The sequence below is a fragment of the Erpetoichthys calabaricus genome, chromosome 3 (assembly GCF_900747795.2).
Source record: "Erpetoichthys calabaricus chromosome 3, fErpCal1.3, whole genome shotgun sequence".
NCBI lineage: Eukaryota > Metazoa > Chordata > Cladistia > Polypteriformes > Polypteridae > Erpetoichthys > Erpetoichthys calabaricus.
In genome coordinates, this window is record NC_041396.2 from 110,580,266 (window position 1) to 110,603,415 (window position 23,150).

The 23,150-nt window shown below is 38.6% G+C and overlaps 1 protein-coding gene across 3 annotated transcripts in view; it reads right to left on the reverse strand.

Moving 5' to 3' along the window:
* Positions 1 to 23,150, reverse strand: part of anapc1 (anaphase promoting complex subunit 1) — a 299,392-nt gene that overhangs the window by 253,523 nt on the left and 22,719 nt on the right. For all 3 annotated transcript variants that reach the window (XM_051925424.1, XM_051925423.1, XM_051925425.1), the window contains exon 5: positions 7,496 to 7,596. In XM_051925424.1, the coding sequence (XP_051781384.1) occupies positions 7,496 to 7,596 (101 nt within the window). The remainder of the gene's footprint in view (positions 1 to 7,495; positions 7,597 to 23,150) is intronic.

Genomic DNA, 23,150 nt, shown 5'->3' on the forward strand with positions numbered 1-23,150 from the left:
TTAATCAGCTTGTTACTTGTATTCCTATCCTAATAATTTACATATATTAAAAGTAGCAGCGACTCTAGCACTGACCCCTGTGGAACACCACTCTTAACATCTGTCAATTACGACAAGGTTCCTCACACCGTCACCCTCTGCTTCCTGTGTCTGAGCCAATTTTGCATACATCAATAAACATCACCCTGAACTCCCATTTCTTTTAGTTTGATGCCCAACCTCTCATGTGGCACCTTATCAAATGCTTTCTGAAAGTCCAGATAAATAATATCATATGATCGGATTTGATCATACCCTTTTGCTGCTTCCTCAAACAATTCCAGCATATTAGTAAAACAAGGCCTCCTTCTTCTGAAGCCATGCTGAAAGTTCAGTAAAACTCCTGTTTTTGCCATGTGATGCTCAACGCCATCCTTAAAGATTCCTTCTATTAATTTTACTGTAATGCACATTAAGCTCAATGATCTATAGTTGCTTGGATATGCTCAATCATCCTTTTAATATAATGAGATAATATTTGCCATTTTACAGTCCTTCAGAATTTCCCCAGTGAGCTGCGACTTCCTAAAAATAAGTGTCAAGGTATTAAATTTGTACTCACTAACCTCTTTAAGAACTCACGGGAAATATCTGATCCTGGAGATTTGTTTGATTTCAGCCTATTTAATCTAAGCAGTACTTCTGCCTCTACAGTGTCTAAATCACTCAGTATCTCCTTAGTAGTCCCTTTTACCACTGGGAGGTTATCTGTTTCCTCACTTGTGCAGACCTCTGAAAAACATGAGATTAAAGCAACTGCTATTTCACTGTCTTCCTTTTTCAATTCCCTTTTACTATTCCGGACACACTTCACCTCCCAACTGGACTGTTTTTTAACTACTAAAATATTTATAGAATCTCTTTGGGTCATCTTTTGCCCTATCTGCTGTATTCCTCTCTGTCTTTCAGCCTCCCTAATCCCCTTCTTAATCGATGCCCTCATGTTCTCAAATGCCCTATGATTCACATTGGAGTTTTCAGTCTTATATGCCATATACAGCTGTTTTTTTTCCTTTGCAGCTTTTTTTTAACTCTTTATTAACACACTGCATTTTTTTTAATATCCTACTAATTCCAAATTTAGATATATACCTGTCCTGCATTACATGTACAACGTTTTTAAACCGGTTACACTGTTCCATGACTGTCTTCATACTAAAAAGCTTATCCCAGTCTATCCTCCTTAGACCTTGCCACATCTGTTCAAAACATGCCCTACCAAATTTAAAGTTAATAGGTTTAAAACTTTGTAACCACACTCTTCCAAAACACAGAGAACTGTATTATACTGTATTATAACCACTAATTTTGTTTATTACTATAATATCATAATTATGCTCCTCTACATACAACTCCAACTCATTTGTTTTATTTTTGATACTTCTAGCATTAAAGCAAGCTATTTTTAACTTGTTACTCATTTTACTTTTACCTTTAAAAGTTGTCTTAGAATTTACATTACTATGCATATTTAGTTTTACACTATTATTTGTTCCTTCATGTACAGTTCTAAACTTGGCCTGTCAAACTCCCTGCACCCCCTACCCTAGTATAAACAATCCTCGACTAACCTACTCATACGTTTCCCCAACTCATTAGTGCCCCTCCAGTTCAGATGTAACCTGTCGTGGCAGAACAGGTCCCATCTGTTCCAAAAGGAGTCCCAATGCCCTATAAACCTATACCCTTCTACCCATTCACCAAGATTTTAGCCATGCATTAGAACCTTCTGATCTTCTCATTCATACCCGGACTGGGGCGTGGCAAAGATAGAACTTCAGAAAAGACTGCATTGTCAGTTCTGCTTCTCAGCCTGGTACCTAACTCTTTAAACTTAGATTGCAGAACTGAAAAACTACCCTTATATATGTCATTTCTTCCAACAAGGACAATGACAACTGGATCCACGCACCTGCTCTGGCCAGAGCCCATCAATCCTTCCCGAAAGGCAATACACCATGTGAAAGACTCTGTCTTGGGTTAAACCTGCGCTTCAGTCCCCATAATCATTGAGTCCCCATCTATCACTACTTCTGTCTTGTTGTGAATTGTTCTTCAGAGACACCGTAGAGCACTGTAAGGACCTGAAGATAGTTTCACACTTCTAATTCTGGGATTAATGGCCCCGTACAGTGTGTACCCTTTACCTTGTGCCTTGTCACCGTGACCCACCTATCTCGACCTGTCTGGAATGGAATCTCCTCCCACACCACCACAGGGCTCATTTATACTTCACGCTCAGAACGCGTACGCATCACGGCTGCCACTTGTTCCCAGCGTTCACTTGACACATCCCCTGAGCTCGTCCTCAGAAATTAACGCAACGCAGTGTGATAAAAGTTGGAATGTGACGTCACGAGTCTCTGTTTACTATGTACATGTGACAGAAAGCCGCTTTGAGGATCCTACTTAATTGATGTGTCTGCTTTGATGTTTGATGAATGGTTCAATGTGGTGAAGCAAAATGCCGACATACAAATGCATTAATGGTGCTTTTATATTCAAGCATTGAATATTCCCCATTGTAATGAGACAATACATTTTAAAAGTCTCACATACCATCTTCTGTACCGTCTTTTTCTTTTTTTTTTTTTTTTTGCAACTTCATAACAGCAACATAATGTACAGTGCTGTATTTGAGCCACGGAGAAAAAAAATTAAGGACATGGTGAAAAGGTGTATTTTATGATTAAACTGGAAATTTCGGCTTTAATCTTGAAATGTCCACTTTAACCTTTATCATTAAAGCAGACCATTTGTAAACATCATCTTAAAACCGACCCAGTTGTTAATTGTTACATGGGGCTTCCTCCTTACCCGACAGCAGTGGCAAACAGCAATAGATCACCACACAGAACACATTAAATGTATGATATTCCAACTCTCTGAACAATTAGAATCCTTAGATTTATACTTGATATCACTTTCATGATGAAATGCATTAAAGTATGTAGATTACATTTTACAGATAAATTGTTAATTTTGTTTAAATGAATACTGTTAATAATTACACACATGGAGGTGACACGGTGGCGGAGGAGTAGCACTGCTGTCTTACAGGGAGTCACGTTGCTGGTATTCCCTGCCTGGAGTTTACAGGTTTTCCTGCTGGGTTTCCACAGTGTGCTCCAGTTTCCTTTCAAAGATATGCAGATTTGGTGACATTAAAATGATGCCAGTGTGTGTGTCTGCTTGTATTCACCTTGCAATGAGCTGATGCCCCATCTAGGGATTGTTTCTGCCTCGTGCCCAATGCTAGCTGGAATGAGCACATCCCTGGATTGATGGATTTAATCATTAAAGATCCGTTTCAGAGATATTGTGGCAAGGTGTCATCGGAATTTAATGAGTGTTTCAGGCAATTCACAACACAGTGAAGCCGAACCTGTTCTCACTGTGAAAATATCTCACACTGCCACCTGGTGGATTCTTCCAGATTTACGTAAAGTACGCGCGCAAGTATAAATGCTTGTGTAGCAGTAACGTCCTCTGGAGTATGCATCACATGAAGTATAAACCTGACACTATCTCTCTAAAGGACACTTGGGCCAGGTCAACCAATTTTCTACTACAATGCAGGTTAGCCAACTCCTCATATAGCTCAGCTCTTGTGGAAGACTGGCTCCTCTAAACCATTATCTATAAAGTCCAACATTCAAGAGAAATTATATTGCATTAACATCATCATTAAAATTTGAGTTAGGAATACTAAAACTGCCTTAACCTTTTTTTTTATTATAATCAAATGATTTAATTTACTGTAAATGGTAAAGATGTTGAGAGCATAAGTTGATTACTGTGCGTTGCGGCACCCACCACACGACGAACCACCTGGATTGGGACCAGAGTGCAGTGGATGAAACTAAAAAAATTTAAGCCAAAGAAATTAGTTTAAAGAACTGCTAGAGTTATTTTACATCTTCTGGCCCCTTGAGCTCCAGTAATATACTGCCCCTTGACTGCCTGCTGTTTTTTTTCTTTCTCCGAAGTTAACTTTACTTTTCTGTGTTTGTGCTCCTCTTATTCCTTACTTAAAAGCTCTCCACTCACACTTGTACTTCTTCGCATTAATGAACCCTTACACTGTTGCCCTCTTAACTGCTGTACTTTCCTAACCGCTAAGAACTGTTCAGTCTAGAAAAATTTGCTCAGTGAATATCCACTGCTAGTTAATTTCTTACTGTTGTGTCTACTCCAACAGCCACTTGTGCCTACTTGGTGTCTTAACAAGAGATATCTGCCTATATACTGCTGTGCATTTCTCTTTACCGCTCTGAAGTCAGCAGCTGTCTTTTTTTCTTTTTAACTGTTAATAGTACTTGTATCACATAATTTTGTATGAGATTAAACCTTATTTCAAACTTTATTCTAGGCATATTTTGAGGTATCCACATTTTTTTTCAATTTTAAATTGTTACATACTAACTTCTTACCAGGCACAAAAGTGTATTTCTTTAACTCATACCACATTTACCCCGTCAACCCCATTGGTACTGTATGAAGAAGTTGGGAGTGGCAGAGAAGTATGTAAGAGTGGTACAAGATATGTACAAGAGAAGTGTGACAGTGGTGAGGTCTGCAGTAGGCATGACAGAAGCTTTCAAGGTGGTGGTGGGATTACATCAGGGATCAGCTCTGAACCCTCTCTTATTTGCAATGGTGATGGACAGGTTGACAGAAGAAATAAGACAGGAGTCCCCATGGACTATGATGTTTGTGAATGACATTGTAATCAGTAACAAGAGTAGGAAACAAGATGAGGAGACACTGAAGAGGTGGAGATATGCTCTAGAGAGGAGAGGAATGAAGGTTTGTAGGACCAAGACAGAATACAAGTGTATGAATGACAGAGAGGTCAGAGGAATGGTGAGGATGCAAGGTGTATTGTTGGCAAAGGTGGAGAGTTTAACATTACAGAATAAAGGGGAGTGTAGAAGAGAGGTGAAGAGAGTGCAGGCAGAATCGAAGTGGGTGGAGAAGAGTGGCAAGAGTGATTTGTGACAGAAGAGCACCAGAAAGAGTGGAAGAGAAGGTCTACAAGATGGCAGTGAGACCAAAAAAAGACAGGAAAAAAAGCTGGAGGTGGCAGAGTTAAAGATGTTCAGATTTACATTGGGTATGACGAGGATGGACAGGATTAGGAATGAGCAAATTAGAGGGTCAGCTCAGGTTGAACGGTTCGGAGACAAAGCCAGAGAGGAGACTTTGCGTTGGTTTGGACATGGGCAGAGGAGAGATGTTGGGAAGCATTTGTGGATCCGGCTTAAAAGAGTGACTGAAGCCACACATCAATGAGTCAGAGTAGGGAGACAATGGGCAACATTCAGTGGAGGAGAGAAGAAGGAAGATTTGACGGATTTGCTTTGTGGCTGATTTGGGGAGAGGATTGTGGAGAAGTGCCTGAAGAGAAGTCTTTATTTTATCCTAATAATGTGTGGTGCTTTACTGTGACTGTGGTATGGGGCTTTCACCATGTATATTGTGTATTTTTATAGGCATACCATCTATATATATAATTCACAAAGTCGCTGCCAAAGGGGGAAGACACCCATGAAAGCACGCACACCAAAACAAGACACCCATGAAAGCACGCAGGAAGAGTCGTGGATTCACTAAGCCGCCGACAAGTAGGAAAGAGCCTCGCTCACCAACTCTATGACTATTGGATACGACGACAACTCGCAGAGCCACGCCCACTAACTGGGACGCGACGCCTCGGAAAAAACGGCGTCATTTATGTTCATCTGTTGTATGCTACACATGGACCTCTGAGCCACCTTGAGTTGGGGGCAGCAAGTCTTTGATAGGCTGCAACAAAATGATGAAAGTACGGGCGCATTTTTTCACACAAGCTGTGTGTGTGTGGGTGGGTGTTAGTTAATTTGTTACTCAAAGGATTTCAAGATTTAATATGCACAGGCGGTAACACTACAAATGCAGCCCAAACGAACCCAAAATCTTCCACAGTCTCCTTACTGTAAAGCAGCAACACTACCACTGCGCTACAAGACAGAGAATGCAGTTAAACAACTACTTTGCCCGCCCCAACTCCTCACCTGAGTCGGTTTTGTCTGTGTTCAGCAGTGTTTCCCAAACTCGGTCCTAGTGAACCCCTGTGGCTGCAGGGTTTTGTTCCAACCAGATTCCTAATCATTAATGGCGGTGAAACTCATCAGGGATAAGTCGGTTTTTCAAACGCAGTCGTGTAGCAGATTAGCTGGATGTAATAATCCGAGATGAATGCGCACCTCCGCGCTGAGTGAAAACACAATGTATATTGCTGCAACAAAATGATGAAAGAACGGGCGCATTTTTTTCACACAAGCTGAGTGGGTGGGTGTTAGTTAGTTAATTAGTTACTCAAAAGAATTCAAGATTTAATATGCACAAGCGGTAACACTGCAAAAACAGCCCAAACCAGGAAAGACAGCTGGCAAAAAGTCACCAACAAACTAAACGCGTGTGCATTGTACTTACTGAAAGCAGCGTTACCGATTTTGCAAATGTTCATTTTTTTCCCTCTGCTTAAAAAACATTGAAAAAGGTTCGTTTGCAGCGTGTAAAACAGTTTGTCGCGGATAATTTGCTATCCACACAAGGAGGAACCAGGAAGCGAACCCACAATCTTCCACTGTCTCCTTACTGCAAAGCAGCCGTACTACTACAGCGCCACAAGGCAGTTAAAGAAGTTATATTTATATTTTTTACACATCACACACTAGAAGCTGCTGACGAACCCTTCTCTTCGTTGTCAGTCTGTAGCTCCGAAAAAATAAAACCAATATGAGTTTTAACAGACGTCATTGAAGTGTATCATAAGTTTCTGTAACGTTAATGAAAATGGCCAGGAGGTGTCACTAGAGAGGTGAGTGTTAAATGCTTCGAAGCTGCGATACGATTTCCGACACAATTGCTTCAAACGTGTTGATGCTTCGTGAGGCTTCACTCCGCCCATCACTACTCACAGGTTACTGAACGAGAAATCAGCAGACAAGCATGACGGATAGGGCGTAATGGGCGTCCTTCCCCTCTCCTCCGGATTTTTCAAATGTTAATTTTTTCCCTGTGCTTAAAAATCATTAAAAAAGCGGCCTGATTATGCGGCGTATGGTACGCCGCGGGTTGGCTAGTACTTGTAAATTGATTACAAAAGAAAAAAAAGGAAAGCTCAGTGAAATCCCCAAATTTTTATTCTTCCTGCTTGCGAGATTTCAGTTTTTGATTTTTAATAAATTTGCAAACCTTTCTGGAAACATATTTTCACTTTGCCATTATGGGCAAAAATGGTAAATGCATCTATTTAATTTGAAATCTATCACAGAATAAACTGAGCATTAAGTGAAAGGGTTTAAATACTTTCTTAATCTACTATTTACATTTTTCAGCCAACAGAAATACATTTTTACAAAACAATTTCATATAAAACCTATATTAAAATTATACTGTACATCTTTACCTGAAATGGTAAAGGGGAAATGAAATCTTTTCCATTCACAGTGTGAACTTCCACACATGCGCTCTGAACAATGCAGACCGTCTCCTCTTCTACTTCTTGTTCTGAAATTTATCAGGTAACAGTTAATGAGTACATTAGTCTTTCACAGTTTTTTTACATTAACTTACTCAGCAAGTAATTGGCAATAAAGTACATTTTTAATCTTTGCCAAAACCAAAAGACTGTACTGTGCATGTATAGAATATACTGTATATCATACGCATATAAAGGAGTGATCAAAATGTTTTAAGCCTGATCCATTAAGGAAACACCAGTAAGACAAAACAAGTTTTATTTTCAAGGAACACTAGTACACTTATAACATTCAAGAAGCTTTCCTATGCTACTAAGAACATTTCTACATTTGACAAGATGGTACAATGTGACTCATTCAGAAGTAGCCCTTCAAACTTGAGAAATAAATATGGTAGTCACAGAGGAAACATTCTAGAGAATAAGATGGAGTGATATCTCTTCAAATGTACCATTTCGGAGAACAGAGTTTATAAATGTGTAAGTGGAAGCATCGTTATGAAACAGAAAGAAGTAACTCCAGAAAACACCACAGCAAATTAGTATATTGCTGACCAGTTATGCAGGCCCTTTGAAGCATGTAATTAAAGTGGTCTTCACCCCCAACATATTAAAAAGACTACATACGACATTAAAGGCATTGGTCTAGGACCTCTGTTAGATCTGAATTTTCTTCTATTTTTAATGTGTCTGGTTCTTATAATAATGTTAAGCTCCTTGTTAATTCTTTTAAAGATCATTGCAAGGCCATTTTTGACATAAGGTTGCCCCTTATAAAATTAGTCGCCGCTCTGCTGTTTCTCGCCCACCCTGGCTTAACAAATCTTACTCATGGCTTGCAACACTCCTGTTGGAAAGCAGAGTGTCTACGGCAGGTTTGGTTGTCCACCATGAACATTTTAAAGAATTACTTTACTCTTATAATGGATTAGTAAAATAGGAGACTGGCAAAATATGATGACTCTAGCCTAGCCTAACACGTAGCAAAAATAACCCGAAGGTATTATTTAATACCATTAACAACATTGTTACACCTTCTCCCCAGCATGTTTTTTCTTCTCTCAGATGATGGCTGCAATAAATGTCTTAACCATTTTGCGAATAAGGTGATGGACTCCAAAATCTCCTTAGGTTCCCCCTCCATATGATGATGTCACTCTGTGCCCAGTGTCTTTTACTTCATTTTCACAGATTTCACTTAATCAATTTACAATAGTTGGTAAGATGAAACCTCCATCATTCTGTTTAGAAATATTTCCTTCTTCTGTTTTACTTAGGGCCCTTACCAGCATCGGTCAATCTTTGCTGTCTATAATCAATGGGACTCTGAAGCAAGGTTATGTTCCCTCCTATTTTAAACACGCCAATATAATTCCTTTATTAAAAAAATAACATCGCTCCCAGCTCTTTATGCAATTATCAGCAAATCTCAAAAACGACCGTTTATTAGAAAAATATTAGAAAATGTTGTAGAAATCTAACTTAAATCTCTATTTCAAAATTTATAGATTTTTTTATCCTTTACAATGTAGCTTTCAAAAGCAGCACTCCACGGAAACTACTCTTTTAAAGGTCTATAATCTATATTACCAAACGAAGGTTGTATATATGCATGGACGCAGGACGCCGGACGCCAGACGCATCGAAGCACACGCGCACTGCAACTCAGCGCCCCAGAGTCAAACCCAGCGGCTTCCCAGACTCAGTAGGTAGCGCCCAAACAACACAACACAACCTGTAAACTAAACTTCAGGTCACAATACAACCGCCGCCCGAACGCGCACACCACCGCATATAAAACCTTCGTTTAGTAATGTTTACGAAGGTTGTATATATGCACGGATGCCAGACGCAACCCGTGCCAAAAGCGCACGCGCACAGCGCCCAAGAGTCAAACCCAGCGGCTTCCCAAAGTCAGTAAGTGGTGCCCAAACAACACAACACAACCTGTAAACTAAACTTGAGGTAAAGCGTGCACGCCAACAAGTTGCCATGGTGACATATTTAAACATAGACATAGAATAACTAGACACCTCATGACTAGCAGAATCGTACGCCAATGTCGCCGCCATATTGTGAGTGGCACTGCTGTGGAGTGAAGTAATGAATAATGTGCTGCTTGGGATTGTACAAACCTCTGTACGCTCCAAACCAGATCCCGGGGGAATACATTTCATAGGTAAGGCTGAACAATTGTTTTGGTTATATTTGGCCGTTAGAAAATCCCGGTTTATAATCTTTACTTTAGCTAAGCCAGGCTAAGCTAGCAAAGCTATGTATTTATGTGCTCAAGTGAGCCTACGAACAGTTTTTGGCTAAACATATTTAGTCACTATGTAGATTGTTGTTAGCTGTTAACATTTCTCAAACTTGATGTTTTTTCTCAAAAAACACATTGAGGAAACACAGTTTGAAATTGACAACCATCATTTTATGCTCATGTCTTTAGTTGTGTCTGTCTTCCACAAACTAAGGCTGCACCGTATTGCCAGACTGAATACTCTCAAATTACAAGATCTGAGTGAGCGAGAGGAGTGTAAGTCTGGAGGAGATCAGCGAGGTTGTGGAGAGCTTTAAATGTTAAGAGCGGTATTTAGTACAGTGGAACCTCGAGATACGATCACCTCTGTATACGAGAAATTCAAAATACGAGGAAAGTATGAGCGAAAAATTCAGATCTAAATGCGAGCATTGGCTCGCGTAACGAGCCAGGCTGTGGGTATAGCTCGCGGCTTAGTGAGGGGGCGTGGTAGCAGTTGCGAGCCGCGATCTGCGGTGTCTGCGTTTCTCACTTAAGTGCACAGGTGGGAAACTGCCCACATCCATGATTGTTCCTGTGGCTGATGGGCTGCAGCTGCCATGTCCTCCCCGCATATATAGAGAAGCGCGAGCCGGTTAAGGGGGAGAAGAAGTAAAAGAAAAGAGAGGAGAGAGAGCGCAGGCAGGCAGGCAGGCGGTGCGGGAGAGCGAGCGAGCGAGTGCAGGCTCGCGTGTAGCTGAACAGGCAAGCCAAACAGCTGAAGCAGGACGGTGTAGAGAAGGTCAGCTGCATTAAGAGTGTCTCGCCTGTTGCAGAGCCCGCAGGTGAGACGCTAACAGAGAAGAAGCACCGGGGATTGCCATCTGTTTTTTAAAGACTGCATCCTTTTGACGTTTTAACCTCGTGTTAAAGGATTGTTATTCTTGTGTATTTTAAACCTCCACTTCACAACTGTTTTAAGGATTATTTATTTAAAGATTTATTGAATGCTCTACTGCACTTTGGACACCTGTTTTGATTCTTTTAATAATCAGTTATATTATTTACCAGTGTTATTTATTAAAGGTAGACTATAGTATATATAATTTATCAGTGTTATTTGTTAGGAAAATTGATTTTTATGTTAATATATTTGGGGTGCGGAACAGATTAACTGGATTTCCATTTTTTTCAATGGGGAAGTTTGTTCTAGATACGAGAAATTCGCTATACAAGCTCAGTGCTGGAACGAATTAAACTCGTATCTAGAGGTTCCACTGTATTGTATTCTGTAGTTAACAGGGAGCCAGTGAAGTTGAGAGAGAATAGGTGTAATATGTTCAGTGGATTTACAACAGCAGGATATTATCCTGGCAGCAGAATTCTGAAGAAGTTCTAAGTGATGGATAAGTTTTTGTGGGATGCCAGATAAAATAGCATTACAGTCATCCCTCACCTATCGCGGGGGTTACGTTCCAGAGCCCCCCGCGATAGGTGAAAATCTGTGAAGTAGCGACCTATATTTATTTTATTATTTATATATATTTTAAAGCTTTATAAACCCTTCCCACACTCTTATAAACCTTTCTCACTCTCTTATTAACCTTTCCCACACTCTTATAAACACTTCCTATGCTCTTAAACACTTTCTACATTCTTAAACACCGCACAGCAACACTGCACGCAGCGATCAGACGTCGATGTGTCTGCCACTCGCTTTATGAAGGGGGGCAGCTGAACTCACGCTGAGCAGAAATGGACTTTGTGCTGCTTCTGCCATAATGCCTGCTTGTAGCTCTGCGTGTTCTGAAGGAGGAGGAGGAGTGGGGGTGTGTGAGGGCTGAATGCACATTCGCTCAAACACCCCTCCCCTGAGGTGCAGTACACTCCTGCCACTTCGTGTTGTCAAGGGGGTGGGGAGCTGAATGAACGCTAAGGAGAAGTGGACTTTGTGCTGGCTTTGCGCTGCTTGTCGCTCTGCATGTCAATAATTTAAAAGCCTGTACAGCACCTATTTTCCTGTCTCACTGCCTTGTCTTGCATGAAGTTAAAATGTTTTATAATAGTGAGAGGTTACTCATATCCTTAGCCCGACATCCACATATCATATGTGTTAACAAAGTGTGTTTTATAAGTTTACATGTGTTTAAAGCATGTGGGATGGGTATTTTAAGGCTTAAACCATAAAAATTTTTATTTATATTGTCTTTCTATATCGCGGATTTTCACCTATTGCTGATGGGTCTGGAACATTACTTCCGCGATAGGCAGGCGATCACTTGTATTTAAAAAACCCGCGAAACAGTGAAGCCGCAATAGGTGAACCGCGATATGGCGAGGGACGACCTGACAGTAATCTATACGTGACGTGACTCGGGCATTAAACAATACTTCAGTACTTGTTGCGTAAGAACAGGACAAAGTCTGGAAATGTTTTGAAGATAGAAGAAGGCAGTCCCCGAAATGTTACTTATATGGGAGGAATGGTTAATAATTATAATTATTATTATTTAATAATTGCCATTATTAGTGTATAAATGGATATAAATAATTGCAATTAAACGATTCTCCAAAATCTGTTGTATGTAAACGATACTGTTTTAAACGTTATTGTTTTTTCATCAGAAAACCCGGTTTCCACGTCTACCTGTATTAGTTTAAATGGCACTTTTGCCACTCGCAATAAGGCTGAGCGCTGACGTATCGTGTCTACTGGGAAACACAGTGAATGCACCGTCTATCTATATACTGTATGTCTATGTATTTAAACTTCAGGTAGTGGTGACTACTGACAGTGCCAGCAGTCAGCGTTCTGCACTCCACACTACCAGCAGCTACTCCACTACACAGTGCCACCAGTCAGTGTGCTCTAATCCACTGTGCCAGCACTCAGTGTGGCAGCTGTCAGTGTGGCTTATTTGAATCACATTAAGGTAATTCAGTGTTAAAAGTAAGTTCAATTATGATTCCTAACAGCAAACGACTTCTAGCTAACAACACACCCATAGAAAAACAAAAACGAGACTGCATAGATAAAAACAATGAACGAAGGCACCTACAACGCGCTTCTGAAACACCAGAACCAAAGGAGTCACGGCTCCAAAAAGAAACAGCTTTACTACAAATATATTTATTTAATTAAATGACAACTTTCCCAGCACGCTCCCACCCTCCATGATTTTTCATCCCTACAAAGATTGGAGGAAACAGAAAGTAAATGCCATTCTTAGATTTGCGATTCTTTAGAGAATCAAGGGTTTAATGGCGATCTCCTAATGGCTTACGACGCAGGGAATTGTTCCATACTCGTTTTACTCGACCTTAGTGCAGCCTTTGACACTGTAGATCATAACATTTTACTTAATAGACTTAGACAGCTGGCTGGTATTTTGGCACCACTTTAAACTGGTTTTCATTCTAATTATCAAATAAGAAGTTTCCTGTTAGTACAAGTAAATTTTCTTCTGCCACTGCTTCTCTAAACTATGGGGTTCCCCAGGGATCAATCCTTGGTCCATTGTTATTTTCATTTTACATCCTTCCTTTAGCAGGGATCATTCAATATTTTCATGACATCTCTTACATCTTTTATGCTGATGATATGCAGCTGTATATTTCTTATAAACCACACAAATTTGTTGTCTACCCTAGTTGATTCTACTTCATGGAAAAAACAGTGGCTCTCTAACAATTTCTTACATTTAAATTCCAGCAAAACTGAAACAATGATTATGGCTTCCCCTTACACCTGTCCTATGATTAATCGGGTGTTTGCATTCTTCCGCATGACTGCTAAATCCAGTTTTTGAAACCTTGGGAGTTTTATTTGATTCCTCTCAACTTGCATGTTAAATCTATTTGTCGGTCCAAATTTCAAATTTGCGATCTATAGTTTAATCATCTGAGCTGGAAAACATTGTTTATGCATTTGTTTCCTCGCATTTAGATTATTGTAATGCATTGTTTAACGGCTTGGACAAATCATCTCTTTTTCGTCTTCAAACTATACAAAATGCAGTGGCCTGGTTGCTAATTTGTTCCAGAAACAGAGATCATATTATGCCTATTTTAGACATTTTAACATTGATTTCCAGTTGATTTTAGGATTTGTTTTAAAATTATTGTATTTGTGTATAGAACATTGAACAGACAAGTCGGTTTATCCAATCGCCTTGTTAAAGTTACTGCCTCTCGCACACTTAGGTTCAAAATCTGTTAGTTGTTCCTCACACAAGACTAAAAACAAGGGAGGATAGAGCCTTTCAGTCCTTTGCACCGAATATTTGGAACATTCTCCTTCTTCAACCTCGTATGGCTGAATCTGTGGAGTCTTTTAAAAAACAGTCAAAAACTTTGTTTAGCCAGGATTTTGCTTAGTCTTGTTGTTATTAATTTTATATTTATTCTGTTTTAATTTACTTAATGTATTTGATTTTATTCTATTATGTAACTTAATGTGTCTATGTCTTGCCTAACTTAATCTTTTTTGTTTTGCTTTTATTGTACAGAACTTTCTGACTTCTTTTTTTTGAAAGGTGCTTTAGAAATACTTTAAAATTTCTTTGGGCTGGAGAATAACCATGTTTTGATTATTACCTGTAACTCTGGGTCATAGTGATGTATCCAAGTTTCATCGCAGTTATAAAATTGTTCTGAAATTTGTAAAAGTCTGAAATCATCACCCTGCGGTGGGTTGGCACCCTGCCCGGGATTATTTCCCTGCCTTGTGCCCTGTGTTGGCTGGGATTGGCTCCAGCAGACCCCCGTGACCCTGTGTTCGGATTCAGCGGGTTGGCAAATGGATGGATGGATGAAATCATCACCTTGAGATTCTTACTGAAATGTTGCATGCAGTTATATATTATTTCAGGAGTAAACATTCTAGGGATACAACATGCACAAACTGGGCTCATGACAAACAGTATATGAAGAATAGATTCAAATGGCTAATTAAACTTATTTCATGCACAATTATTCTTAGATACTCTATTTAAAATTCCCCATGGGATTAATAAAGCTTACCTAATCTAATGCAACCTATTATAATTTGTTCCATAGTAAGAATATTTTGTTGTGCTATCAATTTCTAACACAAACCATACTTAAGTGACATCCTGCTAAAACAAGCACCTGAAGTTAGGGTTGAACAATATATTGAATTTTTGATTGAATTCGAAATTAAAAAAAAAAAAAACAGCAATGATGAACACTTTTTTTGGATATACAATAAAAAAGAAAAAAAGGAGGGACAGATTTGGAAAATTAAAACACCATGAGTTTTTGACATTTGAAATTTGAATTAATTTGATCAATCCATTAAATATCACCTTACCAACTGGATTGGATTTTAAGCGGTAGTTTTCAGTTATTGGACACAAAATGTCAGAGAATAAAGTTAGAATTTTCAAATACAAAGATAAATCTGGTAGTTCGTATCATTAGCTATGCTGAAATCCCCAAAGATTATAACATACCAATTTGTTGTTACACTGCGGGGATCCCCACCTCTGCCAAACATTAAATTCATACACTGCATTGTACTTTAATATTTATAAATTACAATACTTGCTAATTTAAATTACAGTATTTTAAATCTGTTGTTACTGTTAGTATTTATATATTTTATACTGTATTACAGAAAAAGGCACAATATTGTTCACAGTTCAAGCTGTACAACATCTAAAGATAGAACATTTTACTGCATATAAAAAGGCCAACCAGACATAAGCAGAGTCTGCATATCTCTTTGGCAAAACTGGTCCCTGTTAACCAAAGTTTCATAGACTGTTCATTATTCCGTTAAATACCAGACAAGCAGCAGGTGGAAGGAGATAACAGGTGCAGTGACATGCTGTATTGCAAAACACACTTTTGCCTACATAACTTGCACCCTGCAAATACTCGAAATTTTGTCAGCAGTCAAATAACCATAACCCCAAGTCGGAAAAAGTTGTGACAATATGTCGGTGATTCTAAAATTCATTTTGATTCTTAATCCATCACAAACAGTATAAAGACAAGATATTAAATATTTAGTATGATCAACTTCATTTTTTCGTAAACACAGTTTATAATCCATTTTTACCATTGAGGGCCTGTAAAGCATTTAAAACATAAGTTGGGATGAGACCAATAAGACCAATAATGAAGCAAAAAGAAAATCATGATGTGAGTAGAAATAGATGATGTTCAAAAGGCAATGGTAATCATATTTAGGTATAAAAGCTGCAGACAGGAAAGCCCTATTCCTTTAAGTACAAAGACAGACGGATGATTGCCAATTTTCCCAGAAACATGGGGGAAAATCTAAAGCTTAAAAACAATGTTTCTCAAAGACAGATCATGATAGATTTGGGTGTTTTATCCTTTAAAGTGCATACTATAAGATTTAAGGAATATGTGGAAATTTCATCACATGAAAGGCAATGAAACAAGCCTAATCTATCTATCTATCTATCTATCTATCTATCTATCTATCTATCTAAACTGTTCTGCCTGTGATCCGTGATCCCACTAAAGCAGTGCTTCTCAATTATTTTCTGTCATGCCCCCCCTAGGAAGAAGAAAACATCTCGCGCCCCCCGCGCGACTATAAATAGTATCATTTGTCTATAAAATTGTTATAAGTACACCTCTGCATAACACTGTATCCTTATTAACGTATAAGAGAATAAAAAAAGAAAGAAATATGGACCAATTTACAACAAAGAATAGCTTTATTAAATGTAACAGAAAAGATTTAAAGTGCATTCTAAATTCAAAAAAAATTAAATCCTTAATTAAACTATAAACATTTTTTGATTGACCATGTCAAACCATATGATACTGAAAAAAAATACATAAAATCAATAAATAATAATGCATTCAAACTGATCACCAACATTTACTCAGGAGCACAATATTAAAAAAACTTTAACCTGCAAAACAAAAATATATAAAATAATTTGAGCTGATTTTTTAATCAGAGATGATGTCTGGATTAATGGCTACAATGAGCACATTTTGCAATGCACAGCTTTTCGAAGCGGGGTTTGAAGCAGGACACAGCAACTCTCAGCTCCTTCTCAATGTGTAGCCGGGACCTGTATTTGCTTTTCAGAGCAGCAACAGCAGAGAAGCCAGTCTCACACAAGTAAGAAGTTGCAAATGGAAGAAGAATGTGCACAGCTCTTTGTCCTAAGAGTGGATATTGCTTCTCCACATTCAGCCAGAATTCACTCAGTGTCTGGGATGTGAAACTTAGTCTCAATATGGAGTCAGATGTGATTTCTATGAACTGCTCCTTCTCTGCAAGGCTAAAACCAGTTGGAGCTGGTGCATTAAAAGGATCTCTCACCCAGTCATACTGGGAACTGTTTTTAGGGAAGTACTTTGTAAAGAATCCCATCAATGATGAAATATGCTGCTTAAAATATGGAATCTCTGAGGTGACATCATAGTCAGTAGTGTCAACAAATTCCTGCAAGTTCTCAAATGACACAGTATTTCCTTCATCAAGTCGCCTGCCCCACATTGCAAGCTTTCGAGTGAAAGAGTTGATCTTGTCTGTGACCTGAGGGAGGTGTTGATTTTTCCCTTGAAGCTGTAGATTTAGTTCATTGAGCTTTCCAAATATGTCACTCAGGTAAGCAAGTTTCATCAGAAAGTTCTCATCACTAAACTTTCTTGAAACTTTATACTTGTGCTCCTGCTCCAAAAACATTCTTATCTCTTCTCTGAGCTCAAAAACTCAGGATAACACTTTTCCTCGTGACAGCCACCTTGCTTCACTGTGAAACAGCACAGCTTGATGTTCAGCTCCCCTCTCCTCACAGATAGCAGAGAAAACTCTTGTTTTTAGTGGTCTGGTCTTTATTAAATTGACTACTCCTACAATGTCAGTCATAACCTCACTTAATTCAGAGGAAAGGTGCCTTGATGCCAGTGCCTCTCTATGTAAAATACAGTGTGTCCACTCAGCATTAGGTGAAGCCTTCTTTATGAGAGTCCGAAGTCCTTTTCTCATCCCTGCCATGGTCTGTGCACCATCACTGCAAACACCAATGCAGTTCTCCCACTTTAGCCCATTCTCAGTCAGGAAGCAGTCTAGCATTTTGAATAGCTCTTCGGCTGTGGCTCTGTCTCTGACATATTTACAAAAAAGTAGATCCTCACACAGGGAATTTGTCATTTCAAAACGTACATAAGCAATAAACAAACAGTCTTTGTTGCTGTCAATTGCTTCATCAAATTGTAAGGCAAAACGTTTATCTTGGAGTTTTTCTACCAGCTGTTCTTTAAGATTGTCAGCAATGTCATTTATACGTCTAGCAACAGTGTCATTTGACAGAGGGATAGTTTTATTTTTGCAGCACTTGCGTCATCCAGCATGACAGAGACCATGTCTAATACTGCAGGCAGTATCAGCTCTTCTGCTATGGTGTGGGGTTTTTTGCACTGAGCAATTTGGTACGCCACCTTATATGATGCCAACAACGCTCGCTGGTTTACTGAAGTAGCAGTCAGAAAGCGGGATGATTGCTGGCAATATTCAACACGTTTTCGCTGAAAAAACTCAAGCGGCTTATCAGCGTGATTAGGGTGTAATGTCTTTAAGTGACGCCTTAATTTATTTAGCTTCATGCTGTCCGCTGCCAACATTTTTAGACACAGTAAGCACACCGGTCTTTCCTCGTCTCCCACTGTAGTCACAGTGAAGCCAAGCGCTACATATGCTTTGTCATATTTCCTCGTCTTAGCTTTCGGGAGACTTTCGTTTGTCTCTTTATCTTCTTCTTTATCCGCCTGTCTTCTCATCCCTGTTAAAAATTTTTTCATGATGTCACTTGAGGGTCTGCTACACTTCGTGTCTACACTTCATACTCATACTTTGTACTGTGTGCAAAGCGCGCATGCTCAGTGCAAACAAAACCCCTACACCACCGAGCGAATGCTCCCTGCGCACACTCTGCCAATGAGAGCGCCACTGCCCCTTAATGTAGTGGAGTGGTATTGCACTTTATTCTAGAACAGTAAAAAAAAATCAAAATTGAAAAATAAAAAAGCATGTTCCCCGAGGTCAAGCGCGCCCCCCTTGACGGAGCCACCCCCCAGGGGGGGCGCGCCCCACTATTTGAGAAGCACTGCACTAAAGGCACTGCGTCAATTCTGTTATTTATCAATAAGCAATATAACCACATGGGCTCAGGAATAACACAATATGTACTAAACATCCACAAATGCTGGTTACAACTGTACAATGGAAAAAGGAATCCACATCTTAACAGCATGCACAAGCACTATCAACTTCTCTGAGCTCTGACCATCACACAATTTAAATCAGAATTCACTTTATTGGCCAGGTACACTAATGTGTACCAGAAATTTGTCCTGATAGAATTAGTGCAAACTACAAGGATAACACATAACACAAAAGATAAATATAAGATAAAATATAAAATGATAAAATATTTCGCAGCATACAAGTGCAATACAAAAAAATAAAGGGATAGTAGGACTAAAATGCCCAGGCACTGTGCAGGCATACATAGATACTAGGGGTGGGTATTGGTACTTATGTCCCAATTCGATTAGATACTGATTCACAATGCCCCAATTAGATTTGATACTGAGTTTATCTTGACTGAATTAGCGTGCACTGATATATTTGAAGTGGTGGCTTTGTTTTTAGAGATTACTTAACCATGCATAGTGAACATTAATAGAATGTGAAAAATTTCAGTAACACTTTACTTGAAGGGTATCAACATATTGACTTCATAACATATGCATAAGCATGGAATGACATTTAAGAAGAAGTACTTTATTAGTAATAAACAGTTAATATCAGTATTTGGAAGATGTGGAAGAACATATTTCTCTTTTAGAGAAAAGAAAAAAAACTTTTTCACAGCACATCACTCATTCAAAATTCACCATAATTTAACTAACATTTGCATAACCACATCCAAGACCACACATATTAGGACTCCTTGTTTTAATACAACGCAATGGCATCTACTTTATAAAATCATCTATATCACCTTGCAAATATTATAAAATATCTTGCAAATAATATTCAAAAGATAATCAAATATTGCTACTTGAATAATAAATATTATTCAATAACCTATTTGTTTGTTATGAGTCTCCATGCAGACACCCTTCAAATAAAGTGTTAGCCAAATTTATTCCCCTATTGGATATTTCAAATAATCTTGAATTAGTGGAAATTAAAGATACAGTGAGAAGACTCATGTCTTACTATAAATTCTACAAGTTAGACATATCTTCAGTTGCTCATATGTAGCACTCAAGTTAATAAGTCTCAAAAATGCATCATCACATTTCCTCCACAGACAAAAAAGATGCATTTGAAAATGAGAATGTAGTGTGGATGCTTGTTGACAGTACAATTGGATGAATGAACATAAAAGAGAAAGAACCAGCCACTGTGACTGACAATGCTAATATGATCTGTGTTGTACATCTTATACAGATACTTTATGCTGGCTGGTTTGTGCACATGCTCACTTTGGTATCACAGGCTGCTCTGAAAATTCCAACAAATACCCACTTGCTTGGCCAGATAAGGTGTGTTTCAAACGTTTTCCACCATAGCAGTACAGCTAGCCACATGCTTCAAGAGAAGCAACATTTATTGGACTTGCCAACGCACAAACTTGTGACTTACGCGGTCACCAAATGGAAAAGCGCATTGGAAATGCTAGAAAGTTACTTGAAACAATGGCCCATCATCGTAGCAGCTCTGTATACTGTATAGACAGCGAGGTTGCCCTGTGTGATGGGCATGCAATGTGTTTATCTGCAACATATCCGCCACAGGGGCCCCGTCATTTTAAATGTAGTGACGTCATTGTCATGTAGGACTCTGCTGCCCTGGATGTCCAGCTGTCATAGGTTAGGGCTACTCTCTACACTGACATGAGAGATGTGGCTATGATTTGCTCAACATCTTCATAAAGCCTAGGTACAAGGACTTCACTCAACTGCTTTCAGGTTGGTATAGCGTTCCGTAGATCAGAAACCTCCATCATTTTTTGAAAGCCTTCGTTTTCAACAACTGTGTAGGGTCTCATATCTTTACAGATAAAAACTGCCATAGATTCAGTAATTTTTTGGGCACGAGGGAAATTAAATGTAAGCTTGGAGCTAAACACAGTCTCCAGTACAGATTGTTACTACTCTACTAGTTTAGATGTCAAATGAGATTACGTTTATTGGAGACGTCAGGATAAATGATTTCTTAAATTTGTTGTGTTATGATAATACTTAAATTCTGAGCTGCACAGCTTACATATGGCTTTGCTTTTATCCAGTGGTTCTTTACAACGCGCCATTTGAATGCATACGAAGTCCATACATCTGATTTAAGTGTTGAAGGCACAGATTTAATTTGAGAAGCACACACCATTTTATGGAGTTCTACCTTCAGCCAGACCCTTCACATTCTATGCAAGATAGTAAAGTGCTTTTTCCATACAAAGCCTTAACAGGTGCATTAACGAAATCTACTGGATTGGATGCCAAAAACAAAGATAAGCAAAAATCCACATATAGTAATTGGCAGGATAGAGATCCATTAGATTGATCTTGAGACTTTAAGAATCAATATCAAATCGTTTTTGTTTTTTTTTTATTAATTTTATTGTAATCATACGGTACATATAGATCAATTTTTACAAAAAATAGGATTGAAAACAAATCAAACCCCACCCCTGAGAAGGAGAGTATGGCCAAAGGAGTAAAACTTAAGGCTTGTAAACATGCCTAAATTATTGAGTTTAATAGGGGAAAAAAAAAAAAAGATAAATGGAGAAGGAAAAGAAATGTGGAAATAATTATCTCTTCTTATTCTAAAATATTATTGATTAGATCCTGCCAGGTTTTGAAGAAAATCTGTACAGATCCCCTAACTGAGAATTTGATTTTTTCCAATTTCAAATAATATAAAACATCAGTTTCCCACTGACTTATTAGAGGAGAGTTATAATTCTTCCAATTTAACAAGATCAGTCTGCATGCCAAAAGTGTAGTGAATGCAATCACAGTTTGCTTGTCCTTATCCATTTCAAATCCATCTGGAAGAACACCAAACACAGCTATTAAAAGGGTTAGGAGGGATTGTGACACCAAGGCTGCCTGAAAGCACTTAAAAATTTTGGTCCAAAATGTTGTTAATTTGGTGCATGTGCAAAACATGTAACCCAGTGAGGCAAGAGCTTGGTTGCAGCGTTCACAGGTTGGATCTTGCCCTGGGAACATTTTGGACAGTTTTAAGCGTGACAGATGAGCTCGATCATATAATATTGAGTTGGATAATACTATGCTTTTCGCATATGGAGCTCAAGTGAATTCTCTGCATTGCTACCTTCCATTCCTTTTCTGATATATTAAGAGATCTTTTTCCCCATTGTTCTCTTGGATCTTTGAAAGGAAGGGACTATTATATATATATATCTATACTAATAAAAGGCAAAGCCCTCACTGACTGACTCACTCATCACTAATTCTCCAACTTCCCGTGTAGGTGGAAGGCTGAAATTTGGCAGGCTCATTCCTTACAGCTTACTTACAAAAGTTAGGCAGGTTTCATTTCGAAATTCTACGCGTAATGGTCATAACTGGAACCTGTTTTTTGTCCATATACTCTAATGGAGGAGGCGGAGTCACGTATCGCGTCATCATGTATTACGCCTCCTACGTAATCACGTGAACTGAAAACAAGGAAGAGATTTACAGCACGAGTCAAACGCGGGAACGAAGGTAAATGACGTTAATTGTTGAGTGTCTTTTAATACTGTGTAATTGTTGAGTGTCTTTTAATACTGTGTAAGCATACATATTAACAGATGTGCAATTAAACGTGTGCATTTTCGGGGTGATTTCTCAGGCTTAAAGCTCGAAGTGATCACTCGAGTGAAGGCAGCTTCACAAAAAAACAGATCCTTAACAAATTGTTATTGGTATATTTTCACTCAATTTAAAAAGGTTTTCTTCTTAATAAAAATTTAAAAGCAGTACTTCACCGCTGCGAAGCACGGGGATATATATATATATATATAGATATAGATATATAGATAGATAGATAGAGATAGAGATATATATATATTGATATACAGTGGTGTGAAAAACTATTTGCCCCCTTCCTGATTTCTTATTCTTTTGCATGTTTGTCACACAAAATGTTTCTGATCATCAAACACATTTAACCATTAGTCAAATATAACACAAGTAAACACAAAATGCAGTTTTTAAATGATGGTTTTTATTATTTAGGGAGAAAAAAAATCCAAACCTACATGGCCCTGTGTGAAAAAGTAATTGCCCCCTTGTTAAAAAATA